This window comes from Platichthys flesus, chromosome 15 (assembly GCF_949316205.1).
Source record: "Platichthys flesus chromosome 15, fPlaFle2.1, whole genome shotgun sequence".
Taxonomy (NCBI): Eukaryota; Metazoa; Chordata; class Actinopteri; order Pleuronectiformes; family Pleuronectidae; genus Platichthys; species Platichthys flesus.
This window is the reverse complement of record NC_084959.1, coordinates 3598179-3619710: the sequence shown is the minus strand read 5'-3', so window position 1 is coordinate 3619710 and position 21532 is coordinate 3598179. Positions and strand designations below refer to the sequence as shown.

The 21532-nt window shown below is 42.2% G+C and overlaps 3 protein-coding genes across 4 annotated transcripts; 2 read left to right on the top strand and 1 right to left on the bottom strand.

Moving 5' to 3' along the window:
- The first annotated feature begins 2535 nt into the window (after positions 1-2535).
- Positions 2536-6320, top strand: LOC133969953 (lathosterol oxidase-like). Its single transcript, XM_062406693.1, has 5 exons — positions 2536-2656; positions 3387-3604; positions 4328-4460; positions 4575-4675; positions 5313-6320. The coding sequence occupies exons 2-5, from the start codon at positions 3395-3397 to the stop codon at positions 5766-5768; spliced, it is 900 nt and encodes a 299-aa protein (XP_062262677.1). The 5' UTR covers positions 2536-2656; positions 3387-3394; the 3' UTR covers positions 5769-6320.
- A 140-nt stretch (positions 6321-6460) lies between these two features.
- plekhb1 (pleckstrin homology domain containing B1) lies at positions 6461-9829 on the bottom strand. The gene is made up of 6 exons (XM_062406695.1): positions 9617-9829; positions 8684-8836; positions 7951-8053; positions 7826-7865; positions 7299-7389; positions 6461-6918 (listed from the first exon to the last, which is right to left on the bottom strand). Exons 1-6 carry the CDS (start codon positions 9657-9659, stop codon positions 6785-6787), a joined length of 564 nt encoding a protein of 187 aa, XP_062262679.1. The 5' UTR covers positions 9660-9829; the 3' UTR covers positions 6461-6784.
- Positions 9830-11592: 1763 nt separating this feature from the next.
- On the top strand, positions 11593-21532 carry LOC133969364 (tubulin-specific chaperone cofactor E-like protein). 2 transcript variants are annotated; one of them, XM_062405787.1, is made up of 9 exons: positions 11593-11651; positions 12883-13051; positions 14166-14314; positions 14415-14554; positions 14662-14843; positions 14989-15245; positions 15332-15458; positions 15561-15677; positions 18336-21532. In XM_062405787.1, exons 3-9 carry the CDS (start codon positions 14176-14178, stop codon positions 18676-18678), a joined length of 1305 nt encoding a protein of 434 aa, XP_062261771.1. In that variant the 5' UTR covers positions 11593-11651; positions 12883-13051; positions 14166-14175; the 3' UTR covers positions 18679-21532. The 2 variants fall into 2 exon arrangements, with proteins under 2 accessions (XP_062261771.1, XP_062261770.1); XM_062405786.1 differs by having other exon boundaries at positions 14154-14314.

Here is a 21532-nt window from a genome sequence, read left to right as displayed (position 1 = left end):
GTTATTGAGATGAAGCTTCATACTCCCAGATAATCCAATATGTGACGTTTTCAAAAGTTCAACAGCCGCCGTGTCTGCAGTTGCAACAACTTTCTCCAGTTTTTTGATTACATTTCCCGAAGTGCCACATCCAGTGCTGCTGCCTACTGAGGAGATGATGAGCAGCAGGTTATCTGGGGCTCAGTGTGAGGGTTGCCTCTCTGCAGATATCCTGATTGTGTGTCTGCGCTCAGAGGGAGATGCCTCCACTGTCTGCGAGACGCCTCTTTTCCCCAAACACCAACTCGTCTCCAAAGTGGAGACGGTTCCAGTCGAGCCGGCGCAAACAAACTCGGTCAGAATAACACTCACTGGCACCGACAGGATCTCTAACAACCGCTGCTGTCAGTGTGTAAATAAAACTGTGATATCGACTTTAGTTCTATTTTATCTTTACATAGGAATTCTAAAATATTTAGTTATTTGGCTGCTTGCAATAGAATTTTCTTGCTTAATGGTTTGATTTGCACGGGGAAAGTTTCATTTCATGACCTGAACGACATTCATCAGGTGATTCTAATGTTGTTTCTTGTGTTGTTTTTTGCTCCAATGTTTCTGGTTCTGAAGTAAATTTGGAGACTGACTTTAGAAAATACTCTAAAACCTCTAAAATAAACCTTTAAACAGTCTGTCTTTTCCATTTGGTTATTATTTGAGGAATGACTCTTCACTTCTCCTCTGTCTAGTCATTCTTTCCTTCACTTTGTTCATTCTTTACTTTTAAGTAAAAGACTTTGGCAATTTTCTTTCAGATCAATTTTCATTATGATGTTTATGCTACCACCAGGGACGCCCCAAACTATTTTAATAAAACTTCTTTGTGGCCTCATGATTGACACATACCAGCCCTTAATGAACTTTAAGCTCTTTCACTTTTGAAAACTTTTGAAAACTTGGAAACATGCAGAGTTATCGTCGTCTTATGATTCATCCCCAGCTTTAAGAATCGCCCTGAGCCACTGGACGTCATTGGATGAGGATCGTTCACATCCAAACAAAACTAGAGTTGTAAAAGACAGAGTTGTGAAGAAGTCAATTAATTCATGCAGCAACTTTCATAAGTTCGACTTGTGCACAACTCTATGAGACCTTAGACTGTTGCTGATGTTGATCTTGACTCTTGCAGAAAAGAAAAACAAAAATAATAATTGGGGAACAAAGACTTTTTATATAAACATGTTATTCAGCCTCATCTGAGCTACTTTGTTCTTCCTGCCATGCAAACATTTCATCGACCTGCAGGTTAACAACAGATCTGCAGCACGTCCTCATGACTCTGTGACTCGGTTTGAAAAGGACGTGCACGTTGCACCAAAATAACCAGACTTGGAAAAGATGTTTTTAGAAATGAATACCTTAACGTTATAATGAGCAGAGTGACTCTATATTTCCACCCCTGACAACGTCTGGTACATGTTAACAACGAGGGAAACTGTGATGAGTGTGATGAGCTCTTTCACAGATTTATACTCCTGTAATATCCCTGCAGCATGATATTATATCACGTCTCTAATATTTAATTTATGTATGATATAAACTCCCTGTGAAAGGTTTTTAGAACACCTCCATTTAACAGCTGTTAATTAAATGTTCACAATCCAATGTCTCTGTGTTATTCATCATCATCTGTTCACCGTTCTGATAACAGTTCACTTTCCTGCAGAACAGTACAACAAATGTAATTCACCAGACAGTGTAGTACACCACTTGTACTGATACTAATATTATCTTATACCTGAATTTACTTCAAACCTGGTACTCAGTCCCTGAAAAATACATGTTTTCGATGAAATATACATGAACTTTCAGTTTTATGTCAGCTACGGTCAGAGCACAATTAAAGGTGATAGAGATAGTTGTGTTGCTTTAATGCTACTGTATATTTCTGCAGTGTGTCTCAGACTGAGGCTGATCCCTCTCCTCTACCTCAGAGCAACGGTGACATCTTGTGGCTGGATGAGTGTTTCAGATTCATGACGAAGTAGTTTTAGTTTTCTGTGTGAAACCAAACAATAAAAGAAGAATAATAAATAAAATAAAGCAAAATTAAAGCAAAATTAAAAAGTTATGATCACTGGCAGTGAAACATGAGCAGGATAACAATCAGTGCAGATTAAGTAATATTCATCGTTATGGGCCTGTGTATTTATATATTATACAATACAGTTGCTTTATGTGCAAAGAACACTTTCCTATAATGAAGCTTTGACCTGATACAGTGAGTTAAAGTCGTATTGGCCTTGTATTCTACAAACTTAATGAGTTTTTAATAATAATTTTTGGATTAAATCACTGCTCGATATTAAAAACAACATGTTAAATTATGTTTCTTATAGTTCACATTCAGATCTGAGGGTCCAGAGTCCAGATGTGCAGCGTCAGACCTCCTCCAGATGCAGCAGCACACCCGCTCTCCTTGTTTCTGTAACACCATGAGCAGATCCTCCAATTGGCCAATGGGGTTTTATAACAGACGTGCCGTGATGAGATCATTCGCGCTCATTGGATGGCCCGGTTGTGATGTAACAGGGAGCTCGTCGCTGATTGGTTGCTCGGTCACCTTTAGTTTAGTGCGCATCCCTCTGCTCTTGTTCCGGATTCGAGCAGCAGACACAAGGTAAAGCCCTCTCGCTCTGTATATGATATAAATATAGATATAACTTCATAGATATAACGTCATATTAACTGTCCGTGCAGCTCAGACATTCTGTTATATAACCACATAACACTGCATTTGCTTTCTGCTTATTAAACATAATAATCGTGCAGTTTTCATATATAACAGTTATTGTTACATAAGGGAAGTTGTTTTTTTGCCCTAAAGGTTTGTGGTAAAGGTAAATACAGAGTTAATTTGATTTGAAAATGATTGCTGTTTAAACATGTGATACGTTTTTTATTATACAAACTATAATGTCCTTACAAGAAGATATAAAACCAAGTGACACACAATCTCCCTGCAAAGCTTCTGTAACAGGTATATCAATATTCATAACACAGTATAATGCAGCTGTTATTTTCCTTGATGATGTATAATCAAATATTTGTTAATAATAACAATAAAACAATCAATTTAAATGGATTAAACTGTCTGTCAAAACAGGAGATTAATTAATACATGTAGAGCTTCATTCCTGACATCAGAAAGTAGTTTTACACAAGATAAAGGTGAAGCTCTTTTCTTCCTCTGCAGCTTTCTGACTATACTCATAGATGCATTTGTTTATTCTATGAAATAAGTTTGAAATAAATACAGTTCATGGACCTCATGCAAACCAGTAGTTAATTGTTTACGAAAACCAAAAATGACGAGATGTTCTCTCTCCCTGTGTTTTTATCCTCTTCAGATTCAACCATGGATCTTGTGCTGAATGTGGCCGACCACTACGTCCTCACCCCGTACGTGTACCCGGCCTCGTGGCCTGAGGACGGCGCCCTGCGGCAGATCGTGAGCCTGCTGGTGCTGACCAACCTAGGGGCCGCCGTCCTGTACCTGGGCCTGGGAGCCATCAGCTACTTCTTCATCTTCGACCACACGCTGATGAAACACCCGCAGTTCTTACAGGTACGAAGCCTCATGCTCTGTTCCACTTGAACTTTGACCTTCTGAAAGAGCGGAGCTGCAGTTTACTATCCTGCACATATGGTCTCAGACACTAGGATTAAAGGCAAGGTTTGTATTGTGTATGTTGCAGTTGTGTTTGTTACTGTGTTCACCACGTGTTGTGTCATTAGTGCCTGGCACCACATTAATTACCTAAAGGCCCCCACACCCACTTAATGGCCTTAATGGTCACATTCAATAAATGATCCTCATTCTGGGTGATTCATCATTTCAGACTGAGCTCTGAGGTTCTGCTCACAAGAAGGGAACCGAGTCATGTGAAGAATTAAGAAAAAGAGAGAGAACATGTTGTTAGATCATTCTAAAAGCAGCTTGGAGGAAATCAGCCGATGCCTCCATTGACCTCATTCTTTCTGAAAATGTGAATCTTAACAAATTAAAAGAATAAACGTTAGTTGGATTTATTTAAAGCCCCTGTCACAAGGTACTTCACAGAAACAAAATGACACAAGAAAGTATTAATACGCAATAAATATATAAAGGAAAACTGTTGTTAACTTGTTTTGTGTAAAGTTTCAGTCGTTTTCTAAAATGGAACAGAACTATATTTTTAGCAAAGTCCAGAAAAGTCAGGATAAAGCTCTGATTAACATATGACATTTATTAGTGTGGGCAACATGGTTGTTTATTTTAAACATGTTTTTAAAATGTTTCCTTTCACAGAATCAGGTCCGGAGGGAGATCAAATATGCGATGACCTCTCTTCCCGTGATCAGTCTTCCCACTGTGGCCTTGTTCTTCGCTGAAGTCCGAGGATTCAGCAAACTGTACGATAACGTGGATGAATCTCCGCTGGGTACGTTCTGTGAGACATCATTGGTTTCCAGTTGTTCTGACGTCCTCGTGTTTCCAGTGTGTTCTGTCTCCGGACTCCAGATTCTTGGTGCTGAGCTGGTCTGTGTGTTTTCAGGTTGGACCGGACTCTTCCTCAGTATGATCTCCTTCCTGTTGTTCACCGACGGCTGCATCTACTGGATTCATCGCTTCCTCCATCACAAGCTCATTTATAAGGTGGGTGTGGGATTTATATTTGAACTTATCAGCTGCAGCTTTCCATTTACATAATGGGCTGTTTTAATTATAACACAACTTTGATCCATGTAGTACATTTCTGTTCAAGTTTACATTTTATTGTCGTCTACGTGCCAGAATATGGGAAAATACTCAAATATGATAATATCAGGTAACAATTAGAGCCCGGCTGATTTATTTATAACCTGTATATATAATTATAATTTGTATATTTTCAAGTTCTATATGTTTGGAAGGTTATTTATGATACATTTAATGGTTAAACTGTAAAATATAAAACCCTAAATTCCATTTTATTTTAATAAGGGTTTGTTAAGTACATCTTAGGAATAATTTCATTTTTTTTAATATATTTCAATAAATATCGGCCAATTTACCTTTAAACAAATTTTTTAATAAAAAATATAGGTGTCGCCATCTGATCCCTTTTCTATTCGTGCAGGAGAACAATAACTAGCAATAATAATCGCAAAGTAATTCGCACAAATTTAACAAATGTCAGTTTTAATTCCAGTAGAATAATGTTAATTGTTGAAAAGGGGGAGGGGTCTTCAGAATGCTCAGTTTAAATAAGAAATCCTGGTTTAATAAATTCTCTCCTGTCTAATCCCCACAGCTGTTTCACAAGCCTCACCACATCTGGAAGATTCCCTCTCCCTTTGCCAGCCACGCTTTTCACCCGGTGGACGGCTTCATGCAGGGGCTCCCCTACCACATCTACCCCTTCTTCTTCCCCCTGCACAAGGTGCTCTACCTGGCCCTCTACGTCTTCGTCAACATCTGGACCATCTCCATCCACGACGGCGACTACCGCGTCCCCGGCGCCCTGACGGAGGTCATCAACGGCTCCGCCCACCACACCGACCACCACCTCTTCTTCGACTACAACTACGGCCAGTACTTCACGCTGTGGGACCGCCTGGGAGGCTCCTACCGGCACCCGTCGGCGCTGCTGGGGAAGGGCCCCCACGATCTGATCCGCAAACTTCAAGCAGAGGGGAAGCTGGGGGGCGACAGGGGGAAGGTGAACGGACACAATCCGAGAGGAGTCACACTCAAGAAGGAGGAGTAACTGACGAGTGGGAATTTAGAAGGAGTGGCTGAAATTAATCACTATTTTTGTAAAAGACAAGTTGCTGCAACAAACTCAGCTGGAAAACACATCGGGGGGATAATGGGAGTAAAGTTGCCAAATTTGAAATCCGGAATTTGGAGATCTGGTGGAAAAAGGTGCCTGTAAGATGGCCGAACCCCTGGAGTGACATCATCAGGGGGGGACAATAGGTCGATGCATTTCTCTGACCGTCATCATTGTTATGAGTCATGTCAACGGCTGAAAATGAAGGTTGTGACTTTTTATAAAGAGTTCGACACTGAAAGTAGAAGAAGAAGAAGAAGAAGAAACAACAGGAGAGAAGTTTTATCACGAGTTCAGAGCTGCAGGAGCTGCTTCACGTTCCGTCACGGACACTAACCGAGTTTGACTCATGATTAAATCGACTTTCACTTAAAGGCTGATTGAACAAGTTGCAATAAAGGAAAATTCTGCTATTTTTCAACAAGTCTCATCACTGTGGCTGAGTTATGTACTGTAACAATTCCTGATTAAAATGCCTTAAAGCGATTTGTATCTGAGGCGCCTCCTGGTTTTTTTCCAACTGGCAGTGGTTCAGAAGACAACAACTCCAATGCTCCCACGCTGCTTAATGGGATTTCATGGGATGAAAACCCATCCTCAGGAGAAACACCAGACAAAACGTAATGCATTAAGCGTATTAAGTTTATTTCGTCTGCTCTTAAGCTTAACTTCGGCTGATTCTCTGGCATTAACATTTAGGAAGCAACTCCGGTTTTATTCTGTCACATTCAAAAGTGTAAATGATGAAATATGCTCCATATACAAGCAGAAAGACACAAGTACACACCATCCTCTTCAGCATAAGTGCCACATGCAAGTTTTGCACTTAAAACATAATAAGTTTCAGCAGATAAGGTTTGATAACCTGGTACAAAAGAAAAAGACGCAGCGGTCAGGTGAAGTCTGTGGGGGGTGGGGGTGGGGGGGTGGGGTGTCACTTCTGGTTCATCTCAGCAGAGAAACAGGGGCATCCAGAGGAAAGATCTCATGGCTGCTCCTGCTGCCATCCCTGCCAGCACTCCCAGAGCCAGATTCTCCGCCACTCCGTCAAACGGGTCCCTCTGGACGACCACCTGATGGGTGCCTGAGAGAAGACGGAGCGAGTTAATAAACTGTAAACACAGCTGAAAGACACGTTATGTTTACAGAAGACCAGCCACATTATTACAGTTGGTTACAACAGGATGTTTCTGAATGGTAAGTTACAGCATGCTCATGTTTCTTCAAGCTTTAGCAGGACAGTCGGCCTCCTGTAGGAGCAACGTCCCGAGTTTCAGTACATTATAATCAGGTTTAAATAGTTTAAAAAAATGTAACTATTATTAAATCATTGTTTTTAAACTTATTACTAATACTGTTAATGTAGTCCTTAGGTATAGAATTGCAAAAGCCTCCTAAAAACTGTGGAATCACTGCCAAAGAAGCACTGGAACAAATTTAACTAGTGTCTTCACATCAACATACCTGGTCCGGCTCCAGGCGTGATGTAGACAGTGTGGTAGCCGTTGATGGGGATGGCCTGGTAGGAGTCTTCATAGGGGTCGTATGTGAAAACCTACAGCAGGAGAAGAAAGCAGTGTTCTTAAACTGACTGACCGTGTCTCAGCCTTCACAGAGAAGCCTCCCTCTCGTTAGTCCGACTGTCAGTGATGATTAAATTCACAAAGAGAAGGTCGACTTTCAGGATTAATCCATTACTACTTGAAGTTTACTCAACGTTGACCTCAAGGTCATTTTAGTTCGTTCTCAACACACAGATGTTTGTTCAGCTGTTCATGTTTCTGATGGTTTCAATTAAGTACTTGATGCTACACTGACATTTGAGATTGACACCTGATTGGTCGAGCACATGTATCAGTGGGATCTCGTTACCATGGCTCCACCCCTCAATCACGACTCCAAACAATGTCAAGAGAGCAAAATGGCTTCAGTTTTTCAGTCGACCAATCTTTTCTTCGGTTGACAACAGCCGTTGATCATGAGTCACTCACCGGGTTTCTCCTGGTCTCCAGCAGAGTCAGTTTCCATGCTCTGAAACAGAACGACAAACGGAGGAGGACATATTAGCGGAGGTGAAGAGAGGCAGAGCCGACCAGAGGGAAGTGAAATCACCTACATAGACTCATCCTCGCTGTTCGCACACAGGTTGATCGTGGATCCGTCTCTGAGCTGAACCACGATGAGGTTGTCTCTGGGATTGCTCTCCGGTGGAGTCACACCTGCATATAGACAAGTTAAAGCAGTTATTCACCCACAAATTAACATATCACCATCACATTTACAATATTTTCTCCTTGATCTAATCAATTAACTGTAATTGGCCTCACTGCCTCACTTCTTGTTGTAGTGGAACTAGATCGTACCTTGACTTCTGTGTATATAAACTTTCCTGTCCAATAGTTTAGAATTGTTTGGCACAATAAGCATGAAGTGAGAAGTCCATTTGTTTGTTAGTTTGTTTGTTGATTTGTTTGTTTGTGAACAGGGTAATGATAAAATCATGCAATGGATTTCCCCCGAAATTTGTTTGAATAAGGCGATATGGATCAGAAACGAACCCACACCATTTAAAATGATCCAGAGAAATGATTGGCTCCAGGAGTTTTTAATCCCTTTCTGTAATATTGTTAATTTCTCTATTTCCTTGGGAATAATCCATGGATCTTGATGAATATTACCAGACATATTTAGTAGAAATTTGACACTCTAGTTCACCTAAGGTAACGGTTTATTTTCATTTTCTTAAACCGTTTCATTGTAGGTTAAAGTCAGGGTTCAGCTGTCCTCCTGGCATTTTGTCCCATGAGTATGACCTCATGTAAAATGGCCTCATTACTCCTGTGCTCTACCTCCACACTCCAGGCCAGACCGCACGTCCACACAGGTCGTCTTCAGGCTGACGCGGTGCTCCAGCTCACGCCGGCTTTCGGCCTTGTAGAAGCAGAGGCTCCCGTCGATCCAGAGGTCGCACCAGTTTAACTTCCAGCGTTTGAGGACAGACGCTGTCGAGCAGAGACACAACGTTATGTGATGCTGTCTTTGAGTTTAGGGCGTGTGAAGTAAAATAAGTGAATATCTGAAACGGACCGTCCACTGACCTCAGATTGAACGTGTGTGTGTTTGTTTGTGTGTGTGTGTGTGTGTGTGTGTGTGTGTGTGTAGTCTTCTTTCAGCACATACAAACTGTCACCGTGGCCTGACCTTGTTAAGCCACTTAAAGACATGACCAGGGGTAATTAATGGGATTATAAATGACAGAGTTTCGTAACAGTTACACTTTTCAGCTTCGAGACGATGCTCCTGTGTTTTCTGTTTGTGCTTCAAACAGGAATTAATGCAAAACGATAAACAAATATTGAAGCTAAACGATAAATATTGACTGTGTCACCTTGAGTGAACACCAACATTCCTGTTTCCTGTCTTGTCTGGAGCTTTTGTTTGACATCAGTCCTCATCTCTTATTCTCCTCTTCCTCATTTCCTCACTATTCTCTTCTGTCCACTTTGTGTTACAACATAAATCAATGAAGAATGAGAGAAAATGTCTTTAACAAATTCCCTGAGCCCGATCTGTCACCTGCTGATTGGATAGTTTGTCTAAAAAATCTGCTAGAAAACTAAAATGAACTATAAAGAGTAAATAATGAATTACTGATTATGAGATTGGAGCTTTTAGTAATTAACATAAACATATATCTAAGTTTATGCTCCTTATTAAACTTGTTATCCCCTGATAGCTGTTGATGTTAACAATAGATAAACAACAACCCTGGATTCACTCACTTTGCCTCCACAGCCAGCCTGACCTCATGAGCACCATTGTCATTTGTTCTCCCAGTTTTCAACGATGATGATGTCAATGATAATCCAGAAGTAGCAAAATACGGAATTTAGATTTTAGCGCTAAATTAAAATGCTCCAGTAACTGTCTGTCGGCCTCCTGTGGCCTGGTTTCTATTCCCTGCGTCCCTCAGACAGCAGCGTAGTGCTAGATTAGTCTGGGTGACTCACAGGATCATTCTGGATTAGGACAGAGTTTGGCCACGCCTTCTCCTCCCGTCTCATCTTTGTCGTTCTTTCCGGACTCTTCCTGACTCGTCACACCGTCTTCACTTAAACTCTTTGTATTTATTTGCCAATGAATCAAAATCATGTCAGCACACTTCAATTCACTAATGTGCATTTTCTCTCTAAATTTGCTTTTACTCGTTAATCTCATAACAACATGAGGATTAGCTTGAGTCTCAGGTCAGTTATGAGTCTTCTCTGACTTCCTGCATGTGAAACAGTGATGACATCATTTCCTTTTGCAGCTCCCACAGAATGGACTGGTTTATCTTGTCTACCAGTCCCTTAAGGTCTTAAGGTCTTAATCCAGAACCATGATTTTCTTACATTTGTAGTAATGCATCAAACCTAAAAAATTGGAGAGTAAAAGTTTTGTAATCTACTATTTATTTTATTTCACGCTTATATCGTCTACAAATCTGGAATGCCTCATTTATCCAGTGGTTGAGATGCAGGGCGGAATTATTGGAGCAATGGTGCTGTAGTTGCTCCAGGGTGAGGTGAGTTTTAAACCTCTTCAAAACATAATTGTCTTTTATTTAATTTACTTTACAGTAATTTACAGACTCTAAAATCAGACGTGTGTAAATGACTTAAATTCACTCAGCTCTGTCTCTTTGAATATATCTGAAGATAGGATGGGACTTTGTTTTACATGGTATGTGTATATATGTGTCCTTCAGTCAATTGGACAAATGCAGTCTGATGATGCTGCTCAACTCACCAATATGCTGGAGGCCCTCTGCCGAGTGCTCCTGGAATCAAAGAGGAAGAACAAGGAGCTCGCTGCTGAGAACGCTGCTCTGAATGAGGAGGCCACTGAAAATGCTAAACTGAGGAGCCAGGCAGCAGTGCAGGCAACAAAAATGGCTGCAATGAAAGAGCAGCTGGCTGCTGCGCAGGTTGAATTGAACGATCAGGAGACAGAAAGGATGAATTGATCTATAATCTGAAGAGGCAGTTGAATTATAAATACTCAGCTCTGGCAAAAGAAATATTAGCTCTGAAGCAGAAGGGAACACAAATCCCTTTGTCCTGAACTCATGCAAAATTAAATATTGGGAATGAATGCTTGTTTTATGTTGACTACCTTGTTTTCATAATCATCGGAAGCAGTAATTGTATATAATTGTGTATACACAAACAGTATATTGATCTTAAATGTAACACATCAGATATCTGGAAAGGTATCAATTAACCCCAACTCCTAATTCTTCAGTTGCAAACACAGAAAATACTTTTCAATGTCTCATCATATCACACACCGTCAGATTGACCATGTGACCCTCTGGAGGGTTGAGAAACATATGAGTCAAGAGGTGTTTATGACTGCCATCTGGTGGCAGCATAAGGTAAGCCTACTTTACTCTATTAAAACTAATGCATAGAGGGGGGAAACCTTGGACAAACAAAAATTATGACGTACAAGTTAAACAGATAAAGTAATTAAATAAATAAATAATAACAGACCGAATGATAAAATAATAAGTACGTATTTAGGACAATTGTCTTTATTATCATTCAGAAAATAACAAAATAAATGCTAAATGTGTATTTGGCACATGAAGCCCTCAATTATATCCTGCATCTGTTTTATTATTTTTAATTAAAAGTACAGTAAGAAGAAATGGGGGGTGGGGAGAGTCGTTTAAAACACGCCATTTCCGGTAGAGGAGGCGTGTCTTAACTTGTCAACTCACAGAAGAAAAACAAACCCCACGAACAGAACGCGGAGGAGGCTCCTGTGAAGGTGAGTGTTTGAAAACATGCCGTCAGTGACTAATCACAACATGTGGTGAGTTGTGCGCGTGTCGGTGAAAACCAGTCGGTTTCTAACATCGTCACAAGTCGTTGTTACCTTCACGATCTGCAGCGACAGACAATGTCGCACTTTTACACGTTTGACACTTCGGCCTTTCATCTCTTTGATGTGAATAAATGCACGTTCTCTTTCTCTTTGTTGTTTATTGTGTAATTTTTCTTCCTCACGTGCGCTACCTCACGCATCCAGGCCTCGTACACAAACACCCCCCCCCCCTTCCCCCTTCCGAGCCTGCTGTCAGCAGTGTTCCACCGAACCTCCTTGAAAGATCTTTGAATTTAAAGTTTCCTCGCTGTTCATCGCATTGTAATGAAGGGCCACTGTGATAATTTAATCCCCTACGAGTCCCCGTGGGTCACAATTAAAATCGGCACCGATATTGTAGTAAATAAAATGTATTGTTTCCCAGAAATCCGCAGCTCTTTGGAGGTGTTTTCTTTTCTTTTCTTGCCACTAGACCATAGAGGGCAGTAGCGAGCAGCTATTATGACGATGTGAGGAATTGAGGAAAGGTCTTAAGATTCCACTTTTTGAATTGTAAAAACATATATTTAAATGTGTTATTTAGCTTTTAGTCTAGTATCTGATTTGTCCTTATTTGTCCTATCTATAGCACCTTTTTTGTTTTGGAAGGTGCTATAGATATAGAGTTATTATTTTATAGTTATTTTCTTGTGAAGGGTCAACAGTTAACAGTGGTCACACGGTAACATTATGGTTGATGACTTTCATAACTCTAGTGTGACATGTTCACTTTTTTTTAATTGTCAATTTTACTGCTTTTAAGTGTTCAGGTTTTTATTTACTTTTCTTGCTTTGTTGTCAAAGCCCTTTGTAAACTCTGTTTTTAAAAAGTGTTAAATAAATAAAGTTTACTAATATAAATTTGTTAATCAGAGCTTTTTAGAAAGAGGAAGTCAGACTGATCCTTAGACGTCCACGACTGTCATTTCTCGTCCTTTTTCTTGTCCTTGTCAGGAACCCAGCTGTCGCTCGACTTTTCCTTTGTCCGCCTCATGATGCAGGTTTCACTTCTTTCGGTGTGGATTCGAGATCTTTCTCTCTGGGCATCTGAAGATATTCTAAATCCACACGAACAGAAATGAGTTTTGATGCTCCTCTGCTCACCAGAGTTCTCATCAGTGTGTTCCCTCATCAGGGGTGGAGGCATGTGATGTGACGTGCTGCTGAAAACGGGCTCTGCTTTGGTCTCCGCTACATCAGAGATGAGAGACTGAAGATCTGTGTAATGAGAACCTGTGCCTGACAGAAACATCAGACAGACTCCGGACGCGAAGCTCGGACGTTTGGCAAACGCAGCACCTCAGGTGGGCTGAGTTTAAGATGATCCCATCACATTTGTCTGAAACTGATAGGGCTGATCAGGGGTCGGGAGTCCAGGTCACATGGGTGTTGTGTGAGAACAGACAACCAGTGTCAATACAAACCAATCAGCCATGCCATTAGAAATAAAGCCTGACCAATAAGGACAGCATAAAAAAGCAGCATATCTGGAAACTTGAAAAGCTAAATTTAGGTTTACTTCAAAGATTGATTGATTATACGAAAATCCAATGATTTAATGTTGTTAATATTATTTTTCTTCTTTTGTCGTCGTTTTTGTTGCTGTTTTGATGTTTTTCTTTTTATTTATTCATTATTGTATTTAAATATACATAGAAACATAGAAATATAAAAGGATAATACACAGCAAGGTGCTTCATGTCGAGTTGACATAACACACTAGTCCTCGACCTGAACACATTTGAGTGTGGGGTCTCATATCTTATCACCCCCTCCTCTATCTTCATTATATAATCTCGGTCTCTACACATGTCACGTGTTTGACTTGTCTTTTAAACCACAAATCATAATCAGTTCCCAACGCCTCCCAAAAGCCTCAGAGCAACAAAGTGAACACAACATTCATGTAATGTTGTGTTCACTTTGTGGACTTATTGTTTCAGCTCTGGAGAATCTGTTTTACAGGAGGAACAGGCGGTGCAGCTTCACTACAGGCAGATAAGCACCTGCTCTTGTCAGTGCAGCGTCACTTCTCACGTTTCTGTTTCTGTGTCTCGTGGGTTATTTTCTATGATGGTTTATTTTTAGACACTTTAATTCCCCCCCCCACACACACACACACACAGAAAAAAATAAAAACTTACAGAAAAACAGGAGGAAAAGGGCCTCAGTGAAACAGTTTGAACAGACTGACACTGATCTGATTGTGGTTTATATTGCGCTGTCTATTCCAGTGTCTGTCCTCCCCCTATCCCCCAACCCAGTAGTTTAAAGTATTCTGTTTACATATTAACAGTAAAACCAGAGAAACTGATAATGTTATACATACTGTATAATAAACAAAAAAACGCATTTAGATTTAAGGAGATAAATAAAACACCTTGTGACTTTCTCTCTTTTGTATAGACTCTCATTCAGGGCTTGAACCATGGAGTCATCCTCTGATGAAGAGGAGGTGCGCACCTTCGTCCAGGGCGTCAGTGAGAAGTACAGCCCAGACAATTTCCCCTTTGGCCAAGGCCTGGGAGTGGTGGTTCTGTCCACCCCTCCAGGATCTCCGGTCAAGGGTGAGAGACGCCCCCCCCTACTGTGTTAATGAGATCTGAACCATTCGTCAAACATACCACATCACCATCGTTTTGTGTTGTTCTTTCTCCCTGTCTGCAGATCGCGTCTTCCTGCCCAGTATTCTGGTTCTGAACTCCTGTGGAATCAGTAAAGCTGGCGACAAGTCGGAGGTGGCAGCGTTCTGCGCTCACGTGGTCGAGCTGGACCTGTCCCACAATCAGCTCAATGACTGGGGAGAGGTAAAGAAGAAGATGTTGGGTGGAGTTTGACTTGGAAAAGGATTTCTCTCATTAACTTTCTTATTTGTTTGTGCTCGTTTGTGTTTTTCATTAACGTGGGTTGCCAGATCTGCACCATCGTCTCCAACACCCCCCACCTGGACTTCCTCAACCTGAGCATGAACCCTCTGAGCGGCGCCGAGCTGGAGCCCAGCATGGCCGAGATCTTCTTCAGGGTCCGACAACTTGTCCTGATCAACACAAACGTCAGCTGGGACACCGTGCACACGCTCACACAACACACACCAGAGTAAGTGAAACGCTGTACATGTGGTTTTGATGGAATCAATATCAGTTTTCTGATGTGAAAATGTGCAGAAAATTGGCTCCGGACATTATAAGGGACAGCAGGAGATTGTAAATGTTTAACTGTGACCCTGCGCCTCGTCTTCCAGGCTGGAGGAGCTTTTCCTGTGCCTGAACGGCTACAACACCGTGTCCGAATCCCAGACGCCCTGTCCATCGCTACGTCTGCTGCAGATCACAGACAACCAGCTGCAGACCTGGTCGGAGGTGAGGAAGTTTGGTCCGATGTACCCGTGTCTGACGAAGCTGGTGCTGGCCAATAACAGCGTGGAATCTGTGGGCGACACTCAGGAAAGCCTGCCGCGCCTGTTCCCCAACCTGCGTTGCATCAACCTCAACAACTCAGGTGTGAGAGGGCGAACAGAGAAGATGTGCAGTTGTCGGTGCTCGTTCCAAACGGATGTGACAGCGCTGTGATGTTGTGTGATGCAGGGCTGAGTGAATGGGAGGACATTGAGAGGCTGAATTTCTTCCCTAAGCTGGAGGAAGTCAAAGTGATGGGAATCCCTTTACTGCAGCCGTACACAATGCAAGAGAGACGCAGCCTCATCCTAGCACAGTGAGTCGAAAGGATACCTTACAGCACATGCATGTTACACACGTGTTTTTGATGTTTTATCATTATACTACAACATTCTGCTGCTGCTGCTCCCGCCTGCAGGCTGCCATCTGTAGTGGTGTTGAACGGGGGGTCGGTGTCTAGCGGAGAGAGGGAGGACGCTGAGCGGTTCTTCATCAGGTTCTACCAGGACTGTCCCAAACAGGAGCTTCCCGAGAGGTACTCAGACACACAGTAAACATTCTGTATACACATGTTTGTCAGTATCTCAAGTAGTTAATCGTGAATTTTTATTTGTATATATATTTGAGTTACTACCAACGCACTTTTAACAGTCTCCCTAAATGTACAATAACTTCGACCACTAGGGGTGTCTCAATCAGAACAATAGGCCCTGAAGATGGACTCGACTGCAGGGGTGGAGTAGAAACAACACAGACGTCAGGTTGAACACGTTTTACTTCTCGTAGTGACGTGAACAGCGGTCGATCTCGCAGTTGTGTATGTTGTGTGAAGTTATAGCAGAGACGGGCAAAGACGCAGGTAAAGTAGAAAGTATGCATTTAAAAGGGAACAATTAAACATACCTGGATTCGCCTCTTGGTCCGTATCAATAACAGTATTCCATAAAAAACACACGTCTGTCGAAACAAGACTCACGTGTCTCTGTCCTCAAATACATTTACAATATGTGATATACATTTTGAAGTGCCCGACCTCCTCGGGGCCGACACATGTGAAATAACTGCCAACGCTCTTCACTGGCTGCATTCCACTTAACCCGAGCAGAATGTCGGAGAGGGATTTGTGAAGGAAGGTGTAGTCACTGGCTGAGGAACACTAACCTTTGGGAGACAATGCCGCTACTCTCTGCCTCCTCAATGAGGCCTTTGTGCCGGGAATTCTCTGATTGGAAAACTGATACATGAGGTAGCAGGTTGATTTTTTTATACACATATATGTATATATATGTGTATACACAGTACCTGTGTATATATATATATATACACAGGTACTGTGTCAACCTTAAACCTGAAAGATGAGAGATTGATTGATTATCACGTGCAGCAGACGCAGCTCTCACGGCTTCAAAATTATGAATTATGATGGAAAAGAGGAAAAGGAAAGACCGGCTTTGCATCATAAAGGTGTATTTTATAATTTTGCCGTGTTTATTTTAAGCTACGTCAAACGGCCACAGACGTTTTCTTTCTCCACCTTCTGCTCCGTGTCTGAAATTCTTTCCCTCCTGTCTGTAAATGTAACGTTAGTGGTTCTTGGTCCGGAGCCAGATTCTCAGGGAAGGTTCCCGAGGTCAGGGATCGCCGTGCCTGTGTGTGGGTGTTGTGGGGGTGTCGGACACGCTCGGCAAGCAGTGAACACACCGCTATCCACTTTCCCTTCGTGGCCTCGCTAACCTGAGAGATCAGAGCTCTACTGGGAAGGTCGCAGCCTCTCGGGTGAACACATCTGACGCTGGATTTGAGAAACTATAACACAGCTCAAGTATTAAAACCTTTATCAGACTTGTAGAGACAGATATACCTCAAAATATGAACGGTGGATAAAGGGTTCGAGGCTGTCAAGGAAACAGAAAATGTGTTGTCTGGACAGGAAGGATTAGTTCCAAGGAAAGGGTGAAAAAGAAGGAGAAGTTTTGAAAAAACGAAACTTGAGATTGAGCGTATCCTGGAGAATAAGTAGAGAGGGAGTGAAAGGGGAACCACTGATACTGAGGACCAGAGTCTGGGAGGGAAGAGAGGATATCACCATTTAAACTTTTTAAGCAGCTCGTTTTTCACCAGGGGAACCGGAGAAATGGCTAAGATCTGGCCCGGACAGTTTCCGAATTAGCTCCAAAATGTCGAAGGATACCGGGAAAAAACAATTAGCAGGCTATACCTTGTTATCACCTGCAGCATTATTTACCACCTTTTTAAATGAAGCCTTTTAGGTAAATGGCTTTTCTCTTGAATGGCACTTTGTACACAGTGGCCTTAGAGGAGAATTCCCAGGGCGCAGCAGGAGGTTTGGCCGGAGACTCCGGGTCGGGGACGGGCTTTGTGGAGGAGTTCTGGGGAGGGAGGGGAAATTGTCTTTGATTGACCCAGCTGTTACCGTAGCTTTGAAAGCACAGGCCTTTTCTCCTGGATTTTATTTAATCGTTCCTGGGTCCTTATCTCAAGCACGCTTTCCCTGGAGGCGACTGAGAGGTTTCTCACAGCGAGAGAGAGAGGCAGACAACTCTGTGTTGCTCTGCTTCTTCCTACCTGCTGGTCTGCTCGTTCTAATTTACCTATTAGTTCAAACAACTTGAGTAGAGACACCGGAGATTTCAGGGAAAATCACTAGTTGGAAGTTGGAACTCTGATAAGAGATGATCCCATAAAGGCTGTTTGTTGGTTGGTCAATACAAATCTGCTGACACGAGCGTTTCACAGTCTAATTGTTATCAGCGTTCATATATGCTGATACAAAAACTGTTATTTTCCAGAATTAACTAAATAATAGAAAACATTTATGGATACAGTTTACATTTTCTTAATTCCAGTTTTGTATATGTGTGAATTTTCAATCGAGGGTCTGTGTCAGCTGTCAATCACGACCCCTTTCAAAAACTAATAAACAGGAACATTTGAACAAACATCAGTGTGATAACAACAACATAAAAAGACAGAAACCTTTGAATAGATGAATTTGAATGTGTACTTCTACCTTTGGAGGAGGCAGGGTTTATGAGTTGTACTCCAGCCAGCCACCAGGGGGCGATCCAGATGATGAGGCTTCACTTTCAGCCTATCACCCACTTGTTGACCACTAGTCTTAACCAGTCAAATGATGAAAACTGATCTAACCTGAGCCCTGCACTCCACACAGGTACCACATCCTCGTATCCAAGTACGGTCAGCTGGCCCCGCTGGCGGAGGTGGACCTGAGTCCCTCATGCACCGTGGTGGATGTCCGCTGGGGGGACAGGGTGGAGACGGTCAGCCTCCACCTGGAGCAGACAGTCAGCGACTTGAGAAAGCACCTCCGAGCGGTGCTGCAGCTGCCCACCAGTGGGATCAGGCTGTTCTACATCAAGCGGGAGATGTGCTCGGTGCTGGGACAGGAGGAGCTGAGGTGGGGCAGCCGGGCGCTCCACTCCTACCGCATCCAAGACGGAGACGAGATTCTAGTCGTGCCCAAAGTGAAAAGCCGCTGCAGCTCCTCAGATTGAGGCCGGTTTTCCAATGAGTAGGACTTCGTGGGTTTTGGGTAATAGACATCCTCGATACTAAGCTTCGAACTGAGCCTTTTTTGGTTGGTTGATAATTTTTCAGCGTTGAATGTAGAGAGGTTTGCTGTCCACCGCGATGGACGACTTCATACAGTCATATATTTGCACAGACAGTAGGAGTTCCATGTTCACACAGTGTGTAACTTTAATGCAGTAAACTTCTCATTTATCACAAACATTATACAAAACCCTCGGTTCTCTAAAAGAAACAACAGCTGCCAAAAATGACAAATTAACACACAATTGCACATTCATTTTGAAACTTAAACCACTTTATGACCTTATAACGGGTGTTTGTCCAGTTAGGATTTCACCCCCCCCCCCCCCCCCCCCCGTATCACCTGTTGTGTTATAGAATATATAAATCACCAGCGTTCCCATTCACAGATTTTAATAATTATTTGTGTTGAGGAAAATGTTGAAATAGTTTTTTTTGTGGGGTTAAAACAAAAATGTATGCTACAAAGTTTGATTTAAAAACATCAGTTGTTGCATTCCGTGGTTTCACCGTTTGCAGAGTTCTTCTCCACCGTCATCAGCAAATCGTGTTTTCGCTCTGTTTTAGTTTTCTTTGTAGGTTTGAAGATTTGGCCGGTTCACCGCGAACTCTGAGACCAGGGAACCGGGCCGGTGTTAAGCCTGGCAGGAAACAGTTTATATATCCACTCTTTAAAACAGAAAACGACAAAGCCTAAGGACTGTGTCTCCATGTGATCTTTCAAGATGAGTTCTAACAAGAGGATGTTAGGTCGGCAAGAAAAATAATGACATGCATTTCATTTTCATACCAGGCTCAGATCATGAAGCTGTATTTTTTGGACCCTCAATCAACCAGAGGATCTTATGGGAATGTTGTTTTCGAGAATTTGAGTCGAGTTATACAAATAAAACTGCTGTGGGTAAATATCCCTGTATAACCCCCGAGCTGATGCACAAACGCAGAACGTTGGGAATAACGTCGAGCTGCTGCTGCCTCTCAGTGAAGGCACCCTGGCAGGAAGTCGGTGGTCTTGGGTCCGGGACAGAAAAACAGAAGGAGGGGTGATGCTCAGGTTACTGCTCAGGTCTTCTGGCTCTTCTGTCCATCCCATGAATGGAGCGGCTCTCTGTCCCTGCAGCTGAGAAGCGCTGAGGCCCCGTCGGTCTGGTAACCACACACCGGCGACTGTGTCACGGACACTTCCGCCGTATTTAGGTTCGAACGGGTTCAGCCGTCAGGCTCTTGACCCTCAGCCGCTCACCTCGACGTGTCCTTCACGTCCGTCCCACAAACCTGACACTCGCTGTCTCACAGGATGTGAGCTTGAGAACTTTTGCTTCGCCGGCCTTTCTTACTTTATTGACTCACCAACATGGTTACACCGCACGGAGTTCAAGCAAAACATACAATATTACTAGAAGGTTACTCAAGGAGATGATACCTCAGCCAAGACCCAACAGTCCCCTAAATATAAGAAGAAATCATTAGTTTTGTCATAATTGCGTTGACAAACACACAAATAGAGGGGAGGAAACATAACCTGCATGGCTAATAACCGTACAAAAGAAAGATGTAGATAATCCCCTCACCACCTGCGCTGCATGATGAGAGTGCAGTAAAGCTGGTTATCATCATGACTCAGCTGACTGCTGTGGTGTTTTCTGTGTTTGCTGGGCTGCAGATGTGTGATGAACTACAGCTCTGACATTATCACCTTGTGGCCAAAGTAGGCAGTGAACAGTGAAAACTCAAAAACAAAACTTTACAGTGGCTGTAAATAGATCAAACCACTGTCCAGTTCACTGAACCTGCACAACCTCACCCAGCCCACCGGGACTCCATGTACGTGAAAACACAAATCGAGTTTTAGACCCAAGAAATTCAAATTACAAATACTGAGAAACCCAGAGAGATTTTCCAAAGGGTTGTATGTCTCCAAAATCTGGTTTCCTCCCTCAGTCCAATGTCGGACAGGTCTGGTTGATCCAAGGTTCTAGATGAAGTGTATATTGAAGTTGTTTCCGTGCATGTAGAGATGTGTTCTAACAATGACCTGGATCTTTGTTGCTCAAACTTGACTCATGAGGCTTTAATTGCCGGCGTTTATGTTTTGAGGGGCGATGAAGGTGCCAGGACGAAATCGTTCTGTCCGGATGAAGCAAGTGTTTTGCCTCGTGTCAAAACCACGTGAAAATATGTTGAAATGCTGTGTCAGCCTGGAAGTGCTGTCGCTATCACTCCTCTAACAGACTTTCTTGGTGTAGTAGATAACTGGAGATCTCTCTTGGGTGTTTTCTGACTCACTTGTGCGATACCATATGACAGAGTGGCTACATGGGAAATTATGGGATGTCTTTTTGTTTGTGACGTGGGTTTGCATGCTCTGATGTTTCTTGATATACGGTATTTGATTTAAATTGTGTGTGAGATGTGTCCTTTCAGGGAAACAAGTTGTTAATGGGCATTATGTTTTATTTAGAATTTTTTTTTTAAAGATCTGTGCTTCTTTCATCCTCAGCTTTATACCTTGTTAATACCAAATACAGATATTATTACACGTGAAAAAGTCTATGAAAAGAATTGCTGGGTTTGTGCTGTTTAGTAAATGGTGTTTAATTTATGTCACGTTTTCTTTCTGTAGTTTGTGTATCTTTAAATTTTCTTGAGATTATATGGTATTCCTTCACCTGTACTGTGTCCTGGTGATTTCACTTCTCCTAAAAAAATAAATTATAAATATCACAGTTCACAACATTGTTATATTTTTATGGTTTAGGAGCACAGGCATGTAAATAAAGATGGACGAAGCTTTTC

Excerpts from the sequence above, each read along its gene's own strand:
- LOC133969953 (XM_062406693.1), top strand. The coding sequence starts at position 3,395 with ATGGATCTTGTGCTGAATGTGGCCGACCACTACGTCCTCACCCCGTAC. Across the intron at positions 3,605-4,327 it reads AACACCCGCAGTTCTTACAG|AATCAGGTCCGGAGGGAGAT; the intron begins GTACGAAGCCTC and ends TTCCTTTCACAG. Across the intron at positions 4,676-5,312 it reads ATCACAAGCTCATTTATAAG|CTGTTTCACAAGCCTCACCA; the intron begins GTGGGTGTGGGA and ends TAATCCCCACAG.
- plekhb1 (XM_062406695.1), bottom strand. The coding sequence starts at position 9,659 with ATGACAATGGTGCTCATGAGGTCAGGCTGGCTGTGGAGGCAAA. Across the intron at positions 7,390-7,825 it reads TGGAGACCAGGAGAAACCCG|GTTTTCACATACGACCCCTA; the intron begins GTGAGTGACTCA and ends CTCCTGCTGTAG. Across the intron at positions 6,919-7,298 it reads CACGCCTGGAGCCGGACCAG|GCACCCATCAGGTGGTCGTC; the intron begins GTATGTTGATGT and ends GTCTTCTCTCAG.
- LOC133969364 (XM_062405787.1), top strand. The coding sequence starts at position 14,176 with ATGGAGTCATCCTCTGATGAAGAGGAGGTGCGCACCTTCGTCCAGGGC. Across the intron at positions 14,844-14,988 it reads CTCACACAACACACACCAGA|GCTGGAGGAGCTTTTCCTGT; the intron begins GTAAGTGAAACG and ends CTCGTCTTCCAG. Across the intron at positions 15,678-18,335 it reads AAACAGGAGCTTCCCGAGAG|GTACCACATCCTCGTATCCA; the intron begins GTACTCAGACAC and ends CACTCCACACAG.